General features: G+C 41.7%; 1 protein-coding gene across 3 annotated transcripts in view; it reads right to left on the bottom strand.

Annotated features, from left to right (window-relative positions):
- Positions 1-971: 971 nt before the first annotated feature.
- The window catches only part of ARHGAP19 (Rho GTPase activating protein 19), a 70889-nt gene continuing 59807 nt past the window's right edge, over positions 972-12053 (bottom strand). For all 3 annotated transcript variants that reach the window (XM_055559859.1, XM_055559858.1, XM_055559860.1), the window contains 3 exons: positions 10144-10254; positions 9538-9616; positions 972-4831 (listed from right to left, as the gene is read on the bottom strand). In XM_055559859.1, coding sequence (XP_055415834.1) covers positions 4827-4831; positions 9538-9616; positions 10144-10254 — 195 coding nt within the window. In that variant the 3' untranslated portion in view covers positions 972-4826. The remainder of the gene's footprint in view (positions 4832-9537; positions 9617-10143; positions 10255-12053) is intronic.

The raw sequence follows: 12053 nt of genomic DNA on the forward strand, positions 1-12053 counted from the left end.
TGAACTGGTCCTTGGGGGATGAGGAGAGAGTGACAGACGGTCTGAGTGGCACCTTAGGGAGCTAACACAGCTCAAGAGGAACACATAGGCAGGTAATGGAGCAAAAACAAGAGTTTTTTATTTCTATTCTGGATGTAACTCTTTTGTTATCAAAAATAACCATGTCAGCATCAGTAAGCAGCTGATGATAAAATGTGTCCTTGGCAGAGAGAGAGCAAGTTAACATTTAATGAATACCTGCCATCTGCCAGGCACTGTGTAAGGCTAGTGGTGCTCAGTATTTAGTGGCCAAGGACTCCTCTGGGATTCTTATGGAGGCTCTGAAGTCTCTGCCTTAGAAAAATTCAAACATACACAAAATTTTACATAGAATTACAGGAGCAAAAGATTCCTGAAATCACAAACTCCAGATTAAAACCTTTGTGCTAAGCCCTTACACGTGCCTCTTGAGCATGGCATCATTGAGATGCTATCGTTACCCACTCCCTTACAGAGTGGGGAACATGCCCAAGCCCACATATGTAAGTGACAGAAACAACATCTCAAGCAGAGTTGTCTAAACACTGCAGCTTGCTGGCCTAGATGAAAATGTCACTTGGTTTTCACTGTTACTATAACCATCACTCCTTATTTTAAATGAGGAAATAAAGATTATGTGAGAAACCGAAATCTGGGCAAAGCATTCTAGACTCAGCCAAGGGAAATCAGGAAACTCAAAATTCCCAGAGGTTCCAATCCCATTTCCAATCAGCCAAAAAAGCCCTACTCCCCCTGAACCCACCCACCCAGCTGGAGAGCAAGCCAAAGACACACTGTTCTTAGTGTCCTAGTCCTCAGAACAAGAGGCCACCTCTGTCATAACAACTCAGTCAAACTTAAAACAATTTTTTTAAGAGGCAACCTCTCTTTAAAATAATCCATCAGTCAAATGTAAATGAAGAGACTGATCAAAGCCTATAGATATGAAACAAAAGAAATTTAATTTCAGAATATTACATGAATATAAAAGAAAAACAATACATGTTTCTTTACAGTTACATATATATATATAAAGGATATAGTTGAATAAGAATGAAAAAATTAAAAATGGTTAGACAGTTAAGAAACCTTGCTTCTCTTGTTGAGCGAGCTTGGGGGTAGTGAAAAGGCAAGCCTTGCTATGTAGAAAGGACCCTGGGGCAGGGGTGCTTTTCCCAACCAGTTCTGCTGGTCCCCAAACATGTCTGGGGGAGTGCTCAATGGCTCTTTAGCATCTGCTGTGGCCTCGCACACTCCAGTTTCCATGGTAACCCAAGCACTCAGGCTATTAAGTCTTAACTCCACATCCTCGCCAGCCCTCCCATCCACTCTCCACCTGTGGAAACAGCTCAGCATGACCTGCGGAGGAAAGCCAGCTTTCCCACAGTGAGTTTTAGATCGGATTAATTACCACTGGTCTGAAAAGCTTGTGCTTCTTATAAACCTGAATCTTCCCCAATTTCTACAGCAGTCCTGCCAACTGCTGGTATCCAGCTTTGGATCCAGGTCCTGTCTTCAGTACCAAGGCTTCCAGATGGATACAGCTCTCTCCTGGGGAAAGGAATTCTACTCAGAAAAGACTTGAGAATGAAAGCCAGTTTCAAGCATCTGTGTGAGGCTCTGCAGGAAGTAAGGAAGCAGATGAAGTCGAGAGACCATTCTGCAACCACAGGATCTCCCGGAAGGCGGTGTTTTAAACCGTATCCTAACAGAGGTTTCTATGAGGAAAGCTGAACAGAAACACTGCTGTTCCAGAGGAGAGAATGGCTCTGCTCTGACACTCTGGAACCACTGGCTTTCTTACAAGCCAACAAAACAGCCACCGCTGGAACACCCAGTGATCACCGCAGTTAACCCCAAATTGCTCTGTTTCCCAAGGCAGCCCACTGTCATTCCTGACTACGGAAGAATCGTTCGGGGTAATGAGCTGGTGGAGGGCCAACCACAGTTTCAGTTTCGATTCATGAGGTACCACCTCCCTGACTGTGTTTTGGCACTCAGGTACAATCAGTATCATCTAATCCTCTTTTGTTGCTGCAGTGGAGTCTTTCAAAGCAGGAACACTGCACCACTGAACCAAGTTAGAAAGTTAGAAAGTCCAGTGCCCAAGGTTTTCACTGATTCAACCACGATAGCTCACCCAGTGCCAACTGATCTGAATTAAGGAAGTGGTCTGCATTTTTTATGCTTGAGCCCACACAAGATATACTGCCTCCCATTAATATTACATCAAAATCCACCGCAACTGACCCCAGAAACAAAGGAAAATTTAAAAACAAGAGGCATTTCCAAAGAAATTGTTTTAACATGAAAAACAAACATAAAACAGAATTTTTAAATATTACATATTTTTTAAATTGTTGAATACTGGCTCAAAAATGCCTGCCCACCAAGTCAGAAGGGCAACAGTATCCTCCTGTAGCAAATGCTTAAAAGGTCTTTGTTTTTTCATTCTCTGTAAGATTCCACAGGATTAGAACAGTTACACATTATAAGGCAGAAGAGGTTATGCTGTTTATTTCTCAAATCTGGATTCCAACTACATCACAGCTTCTGTTAAAAAACAAACAAGAAAAGACCTATCATACCCTTACAGCAAGGGAAATCTTATTTAATAAATACTTTAATGGACCACACATACCCAAATACCCACATAAACTGCCCAAAGGGGCAGGCTATATAAAAACACATGACAGGATCTCTCGCCACCCCAGCCCCAGAGCACCAGCCTGGATTAAGCCTGGATTACTAACTGCACTCAACCAACTAAACCTCAAATAGAGCCTCCCTCAAACAGAACCACAGAAGCACCTCGATGACAAGGAGGTATGAGGCCACTGCTCCGCTCCCTCCACCTGTGCCAGACCACGTTTAGCAGACCACACCACTCCAGGATGAGACGCTTAGACAAACTAAGAGAGCAAGTATTGAGTTAAGGGAGGACACCACTTTCACCTGGCCATACCAAAAGGGGTCTGTTTGAACTCACTGATAGCTGGTGCAAGAAATTTTATAAGGAAAAAAGTCAAATAGAACCCTACATGTATGAACTTGCTAATAAGTATTTTTTAAGAATGACATAAAACTACTGTAGAGAAAGGGACTTTTGAGCAGCTTTATACTGCTAACCATCTATTATTCACAATCGATCCAGTTGGATGGCCAAACTTCCCATTGTTCTCCACTACTGTTGTTACAGAGGCAGAAGAAACAGAGAATATAGCGGACAAGACTGCTTCCATACAAAAGCAAACTGCGCTCCCCAGAATCATGTTTTGTTTCAGCAATAACACACCATTTCAACAGTTTAAAAATAGGGCAGAGGTCAGTTTGCTGGGCAACTGCCTCTCCCCTGAGGCCTGACTCAGCTCCGGCACACGGGGTAAGAATGGTCACATATCGAACAGAGCAGGCATAAGCTCCCTCCTGCCCTGCTGCTCTCTGGACAGTGATGTCTCACACTGGATCAGAGCCTTGCCACTCCTCTCAAACACATGTGAACATCCCCAACCCAGTCAAAGCTCCAGCCCATCTCCAAACTACTCCCGGTGCCCGCTGTGACAAGGAAAGGGGCGGGCCAGCAGCCATTCTTGAACACAGGTGACAAACCACAACTGCTTCCAAACAAGAACATTCTTTCCTTTAAATCTCTCAGTCCTGCAGAGAAAGATGCTCGCTTCCATCCTCTGAACTCCAGCTTGCTCTCAGGAGACGGTCCAGCCTGCACACCTGATCCCTTAGAAGGATGCAGTATAATCTCATCCATCAGGAGTCGTCCTGGCCATAAAGCCAGCTCCAGCCTAATCCTACGCCGGAGCTTCCGCTACATACAGGTATTTCAGCAAGCCTCAAGTAAACTGTTGGTGATATGCCTTGAGTCACAGTGACTGGGCACAGAAGGCACCACATTGGCACCAGAGATGTTTTAGGTGAGAAGAATCTGGATGGAGGAAGGAGTTCAGCAACCATATGACTATTCTGACATCACTGAGGAAAGAGGAAGACAGGGAGGGAGACAGAAAGGAAGGAGGGAGGAAAGGACACAGTTTAACATCATTTGTTAAGATATTGCATCATTCTGAATTATTCAATACTATAGGCCAAACACCTATAATCTGAGGCCCAAGAAGTCATAAAAAAAAAAATTCTCACGAAAGCGATAAATTCTTTGGACACAAATAGGTACTGAGGAGTACAGCCTCATAAGACAAAGAGCTTAAGGTGAAAAAGAGAAAAGACATCTGGCTTAGACCCCATTTCAACTACCTATCCAAAATATGGCTTTTTAAAAAATAAGAAAAAACAAATAAACAAAAACAATACCCAACATATCCCCAATACTATCAAAACAGAGAAAAGTCCAAACTATCCGTTAAGAATAACATCAATCCACTAGGATTGTCTGTACTTTTTTTAAAAAATCACTGCAGCTGAGCACAAACTTCAAATTTTCAACAAACAGAACCTGCCTAAACAAACACATGGACTAGGCAGAGGAGCCTGCCTGGTTCTGCTCATTGACGTGCTGTGTGTAAGCTGGTTTGGCTGTTTAGTGGTTTCCCCAGAACACTTTTTTTAAAGAGAGAGAGAGTCGCTAGCACTGGTTTAGTAGGCAGAATCTTCAGACATCTCCGCTGAGTGAGGTTAGAGGTATCAGTTGAGTCACAGGATTAGTTGACTTTCACAATTCAACACGCAGCAGGCGCGCTGCAAGTCCCAGCTTCTCTGTGGGTGGTCACGGCCATGGGGCCACAGAAGGAAGAATTCTGGGTGGACAACAGGAAAACTCTGGATCCTTCAGAAGAATCCTAGGCTGAAACAGAAAAAGGAACATTAAATACATTTGTAAGTATTTATTTCTGCAAATATCCCACCTAAAAGCTAGAGAAATAAATACTTAGTATTTTCTACAACGTGAGGGTTAGAGATCTGTTGGATCATCGAAAAAGCAAGAGAAACAGAGAAAAACATCTACTTCTGTTTTATTGACTATGCCAAAGCCTTTGACTGTGTGGATCACAACTGTGGAAAATTAAAGAGATGGGAATACAAGACCACCTGACCTGCTTCTTAAGAAATCTATATGCAGATCAGGAAGCAACAGTTACAACTGGACGTGGAACAACAGACTGGTTCCAAATAGGGAAAGGAGTATGTCAAGGCTGTATATTGTTACCCTGCTTATTTAACTTATCTGCAGAGTACATCATGAGAAATGCTGAGCTGGATGAAGCATAAGCTGGAATGAAGATTGCTGGGAGAAATATCAATAACCTCAGATATGCAGATGACACCACCCTTATGGCAGAAAGCAAAGAAGAACTAAAGAGACTCTTGATGAAAGTGAAAGAGGAGAGTGAAAAAGTTGGCTTAAAACTCAGCATTCAGAAAACTAAGATCATGGCATCTGGTCCCATCATGTCATGTAATGGGATACCAACGTATCCTTCAAAAATAACTTATGCTTGGGGAATAGATGGGGAAACAGTGGAAACAGTGACAGATTTTATTTTGGGGGGCTCCAAAATCACTGCAAATGATGACTGCAGCCATGAAATTAGAAGACGCTTACTCCTCGGAAGAAAAGTTATGACCAACCTGCTGCTGTTGCTGCTAAGTCGCTTCAGTCGTGTCCGACTCTGTGCGACCCCACAGACGGCAGCCCACCAGGCTCCCCCGTCCCTGGGATTCTCCAGGCAAGAATACTGGAGTGGGTTGCCATTTCCTTCTCCAATGCAAGAAAGTGAAAATGAAAGTGAAGTCGCTCAGTCGTGTCCCACTCTTAGCGATCCCATGGACTGCAGCCTACCAGGCTCCTCCATCCATGGGATTTTCCAGGCAAGAGTACTGGAGTGGGGTGCCATTGCCTTCTCCGATGACCAACCTAGACAGCATATTAAAAAGCAGAGACATTACTTTGCCAACAAAGGTCCATCTAGTCAAGGCTATGGTTTTTCAGTGGTCATGTATGGATGTGAGAGTTGGACTATAAAGAAAGCTGAATGCCGAAGAATTGATGCTTTTGAACTGTGGTGTTGGAGAAGACTCTTGAGAGTCCCTTGGACTGCAAGGAGATCCCACCAGTCCATCCTAAAGGAGATCAGTCCTGGATGTTCATTGGTAGGACTGATGTTGAAGCTTAAACTCCAATATTTTGGCCACCTGATGTGAAGAGCTGACTCATCTGAAAAGACCCTGATGCTGAGATTGAAGGTGGGAGGAGAAGGGCACGACAGAAGATGAGATAGTTGGATGGCATCACTGACTCAATGGATGTGAGTTTGAGTAAACTCCGGGAGTTGGTGATGGACAGGGAGGCCTGGCGTGCTGCAGTCCATGGGGTCGCAAAGAGTCAGACACGACTGAGCGACTGAACTGAACGGAACTGCGGGTTAGAGAGTCTAACTGAGAATTGTTTAGTCTCTACCAAGTAAGTATCATTTTGTTCTCTTGCCCTAATCTCACTTTATTAAATCATCTTAATGGCAAACTAGCTTTACTGAGTGCGTATTTTGTGCCAGGCGTTGCTGAATTCTTTATGTACATTGTCTCATTCACTCTCACAAAAAACTGCATGAAGTAATGTTCTTGCCATTTTATAGGTAAAGAATCTGAAGCCTATGCAAATGAACTTGCCCTAAGATATATAGCTATTAAGGCTGCGGACTAAAACCTAGTCTAACTGAACTCAAAGCTCATATTCTTACCACCACTACACCTCTCGCCAGCGAATGTTTACTAAATGCCTCCTGGATGCAAGGTAGTCATTACTGTGCAGAAGACAAGGGCGGGGGGTCACAAATACATTAAGTTTGGCCTTTGTCTTCCAAAAGAGAAACTAGCTAAAGAAGTAACACAAAACATATGAAGTAAATAACTAGATAAATCACATTAAATGTCAACATTTTAGCAATGTCATTAAGAGTTCAAAGGAAAAAGTACATTTGTCTGAGTTAGCCAAAGAAGATTTCGCAGAGGAGGTAGGGTTAAGGCTGGGCTTTGAACAATGGCTAGAATTCTGACTGCTGAAAATAATACCCATTAATACAAAGGTGCTAAATCAGCAGTTCTCATCTGCGAGTGATTCTGCCTCCTCCCCTGAAAGGGATATTTGGCAATGTCAGGGGGCAGACACTGGTTACAATGGGAAGAAGGGTACTGGCATCCAGCGAGTAGAGACCAGGAATGCTACGAACTCTCACACAATGCACAGGACAGCTCCCCACAGCAAAGAATTATCTGATTTAAAATGTCAATAGTGCCACCTGAGAAACTCCAGGCTAAATACATGTCTTTGGGTATACACTATGATGATGATAATAAAATTGCATTATCTTCTTCAAAAAAAAATTTGTTCCTTTAATAAAATCAACATCAAAAAAAAAAAAAAATCTAGTACTGTATTCATTGTGTAAAAGAAAGGGATGGCAGGCACTTGGATCTGTGGACCTGGAGACTAGACAGAGTTCAGATCTGGAGCTGCAGGCTGGGGAAAGGGTATCAGAGAACAGAACTGAGATGCAAAAGTAGACCAAACTGCTAAGGGGACAGGCATGGCGGGGAGGGGAGGGACAGGCAGAGCCTTAAGACAGAGCACTGAAAAAACATGAAAAGAGGGAAGGGGAAGCAGACGACAGTAAAGCACTGCAGAGATGGAAAAAAATTAAGAGGAAGGAAAAGAAGGAGAATAGTGTAAAGTCATGACACCCACAGGTGTTCCCAGACAGAGCAAGTGAACAGGGAGAAGGTAAAGTGAAAATACCACTGCCTAAGCCAGTGGGGGTCATTCATTATCTGTGGGCCTCCACTTTTCTGAATCATTAACATTTTTGAGAATCTTATAAAAACTATATATTCTCTCTTCCAGAAAGATGTTCATATGCACCTACACATAAAACTCCATCAATAATACCAGGAACTTTATCAGAGCCCTTAGAAAGTCCACAGTAAACAGGAAGAATCCCTGCTCTAAAACTTCTTGGTAAAATATTAAACTAGCTTATTTTTTTAATGCATTTCTTTCTTCTAAAAGTAGAGCTGTCGACATAGACAGTATTTCTTGATTATCTTCAAAAATGAAAGCAATAAAAGGTGTAACTACTACAAACAAATGTATCCTTCAAAACTAACTTATGCTTGGTTTGGACTTAGATGATACAAGTAGAAATCTTTAGACACACATACTCCAAACCCTGAACTTGCCTCAGTCAGTCAACTGAGCCTACAAGTCAGAGGCAACAAGGAAAGAAGAGAGAGTTCACATCGTTCATTCAAGGATAAGTAAGAAGACCATACTGAAATCTAATTTCCTAGAAAAGAATAAAGATTCATCTGTAAGGATTGGGCTTTTGTTCTCATTCTATTGCTTATGTCTCAAACAGTAAGTATGCTTGTATTTCAATGGTAAAATGAGCATATCAAACCAGAAATTACTTCATCTGCCATGCAAGCCTTATAGAACCAGACCAAGTCTTGCCCAGTTTTCCTTAGTAACAATTACTGCTGCTGCTGCTGCTAAGTCACTTCAGTCGTGTCCAACTCTGTGCGACCCCATAGACAGCAGCCCACAAGGCTCCCCTGTCCTGGGATTCTCCAGCAAGAACATTGGAGTGGGTTGCCATTTCCTTCTCCAGTACATGAAAGTGAAAAGTGAAAGTGAAGTCGCTCAGTCGTGTCCGACTCTTCACGATCCCATGGACTTCAGCCTACCAGGCTCCTCCATCCATGGGATTTTCCAGGCAAGAGTACTGGAGTGGGGTGCCATTGCCTTCTCCAAGCAACAACGTGCTTTCAAAACATTGTTTTAATTGAGACTCATTAGAAATCTAAGAAGTAGATACAACTGTTAATATTATCTCCATTTTTGGAGGAGAAAGTGGGCTGAGAGGGAGTGGCTGGTCCTAACCACAGACCCCCTGGGCTTTCCCGTGAGCCATGTGGCTTCCTCAGAGAAAAGCACAGCAGACGGTGCCCTCTATCGGCTGAGCCTTGGGCAATCAGCAGTCTCAGCACTAAATTGTCCTTTTTACCCTAAACATCCTTAAAAACATGTTGTATGATCTGATTTCCAGAGTCCTTTAGCATGAGCTCTGTATTTGGAAAGCCTAATTGAATAAACAAAGCTAAAGTCTACACAGAAAAATAACACAATTGTTCCATGTTTGCTGAGCACCTTCTCAGCACTCCTGTACTTGGTTTCACAAGTTAGTTTACACTTGCTTTTAATTTGCTTAACAAGTACTCTTAAAATATCCTTCCCATGTGTCCTGTCTGTCTGAGGATTCAGCGACCCTGTGGGTCTGTGTTCACAGCTCTGCCCTCAGCACCTGGGACAGTTCTAAGTAGATGTTCAGTAACCATCTGCCACATGAACTCCAAGGTAAGGACCCAGCCTTGTCATTTTTACATCACTTCCAACTACCACCATACCGCACTAGGAATTCAAAACCTGCTGCTGACTGACTAGATGCAGAAAGGAACGACATTCACTAAGACATACAGGATAAGTGCAATTAGTACCTTTTTTCCCCTCTTTCTTCCCCTCAGGCCATTTCAGTCTTGTTGGTGTCATCATGACAGCTGGAGAGCCAGAAAATAACTGCAACAAGAAAATTTTAGAGTGGCTTAAATGTCCTAATATCATTCCTATAAACAGATTTTGCTAACAGAGGAATTATTTACTTGTTCAATTTCAATATGGAGAGTTTTACCAACATATTCATATCCCATTAATCTTAACTGTTTTATTGCCAGCTTAATGAAGTAACCATTCCTGGAAGGATGATTCCGTGGCTAATGCAGTGTCAGGCAGGCCTGGCTCAAATGTTACCCACCCTGTGCAGTCTCCCAGTAAGAACTGCTGCCTCCAGCACTTTGTGTGTGGGTATTTCACTGCGTTTGTCACTTCTGCCTATGTCTGGCTATGTCCTCCCTGAACTTGAAATGTGTTTGTTGAATGAATCAGTGAAAGCCTACACAAAGAAGACAATCAGCATAAATGAAAAGATAGAGAAAAAAGGCTGAATGGCCCAAAGAAACACAGTAAAACAAATGACAGCATGTTAATTTTCTTCTTTTCTACAGATGAACACACACAAAGAAAAAGTACAAAGAATAGTATCTTACCGAGTTCATATTTTCTTTGCTGGCTCTCTTCAATTCACCAATGGCTACAGAATCCGGAGTAGGGTACTTGTTTTTCTTTTCTGACATCATCTGATTTCCTAGGACCTTCCGCTGATTTAGGAAAAGAAAATATTTGATTTATAAACAGCTACTATATCTGTATTATATATATCTATACTGGTCTTCAACACTACAGTTTCTTAAGTTAAAAAATCTCAGCTCTCTGCTAAAGAGTCCCACAGGCATCTTACATGAGAGGTCAAAGCATGTTACTAAAAAACCTAAGATCATTGCCCTTCTTTAGGTGATCACTATTCTTCTTTACACTATCTAAGGACTGAAATATTAAAAGAAACTTTATAGTTGATTTAAACCAACTAATATGGGCCAATTACAATGTTTCTGAGGCCATAAAAGAAATGCCCGTTACCTACCAGTATAATTTTTTCCCTAAAGACATGTCTCTGGCAGCTTTTAAGAGTCCCTCCTCCCCTCCCTACTAAGAGACACTTAACACAAGGTCCACTCTAAGATTTTGCTTCCCTGTCATGTCTTCCTCACACAGGATTGGAAAATTTGGAAAAATTCTCTAAGAGCTCCTATTATAACCACAAGAGGATACGGGCCTTCTTAAAAAGGTCATGTGATTATCCTGACATTCACTGCACCACTAAAAGCCCTTTCATCTCTGAACAGCTTAGAAGCTGATGTCACCTACTGTAACAGCCGACAGTGACAATTCTACCATCTTTGAAGAAATCCTCTCTTTCTTCTCCTTAGAGAATAAATTTGAATTCCAAAAAAAGAACATATCAAAACTAGAACATTAAACTTTACAATATAAACATCAGTAGGAATATTCTGATGCAATAAATCATTTACATAAGAGGAATTTTGGAGGAAAAAATCTAACCAAAAAAAGGTATCAAAGCAGGAAAGAAATCAAATAGCTAAAACACAGAAATGCTGGAAAAATAAGGCCAGTCCATCTTCCTTTCAGAAGTCAGATATCACCACGTAGTAAGCTGAATAGGGCATGCCAGGAGTCACAGGACTAGCTATAAAGCTTCCACTGAGTTTTTTAACAGACCTTTCACGATTCCTTTGCTGTCAAGCAGAAACCTACATCTATTATTAGCTTGAAAGTCTCCTCATTTACAATGAAAACACTTAATCCTTCTGTCCTACGAAACTTGCTAACACTGTGTTTAAATTATTGTTCTGAAATGTTTTCTCCTGATAAAATTATAAGCTCTTTTATAATTCTAAAGTTTTAAATTCTCTCTCAGTAAAGAAGAGAGCAGATGCCAAGAGAATATTATATTCTTACCTTTCAAGCAACGATTAGCAATACTTCTAGAACCAACAGCAGAAGAGCTCACTATGAAGAAAAAACTACAGCCATCTAACTTCAGTTAAAGGAACATTTCTTTGACTAACACAGAGAAACATTTATTTAACTATTACTTTCCTTATTACCAATCATCTCTATGGCCAAGAAGAGCGACAGACTTTCCTTGGTTTCTTGATGCCTGGAAATTTGAACCCCCATCATCAGCTATCTACCGCCACCTGCTGGCAATATGCCTTAGTTACAAGTTCAGATGATCCATGAAGACCGGAGTGAACTGAATATACAAACAACGATGGCAGCAACAGCACAGAAGTATATGTTGCATTTGCTTTAAAAACAAGATTTTTAATGAAGTTTTAGATGAAGAAAAGAAAACAAGTGATCAAAATGTGGGGTTTACCTAAAAGTCACTAGGCTATTAGAAAATCTATTTCTAGTGCCTGTCAACTTTTTCACTTCTCCGTAACTTCAGCAACCTGCACAGTAAATCAGGAATGAGGACTCTGTCCTTAGCCCCGGACGACAGCAAAGGACCTTTATTTCTCTTACCCCTTAC

This window comes from Bubalus kerabau, chromosome 22, assembly GCF_029407905.1.
Source record: "Bubalus kerabau isolate K-KA32 ecotype Philippines breed swamp buffalo chromosome 22, PCC_UOA_SB_1v2, whole genome shotgun sequence".
Taxonomy (NCBI): domain Eukaryota; kingdom Metazoa; phylum Chordata; class Mammalia; order Artiodactyla; family Bovidae; genus Bubalus; species Bubalus kerabau.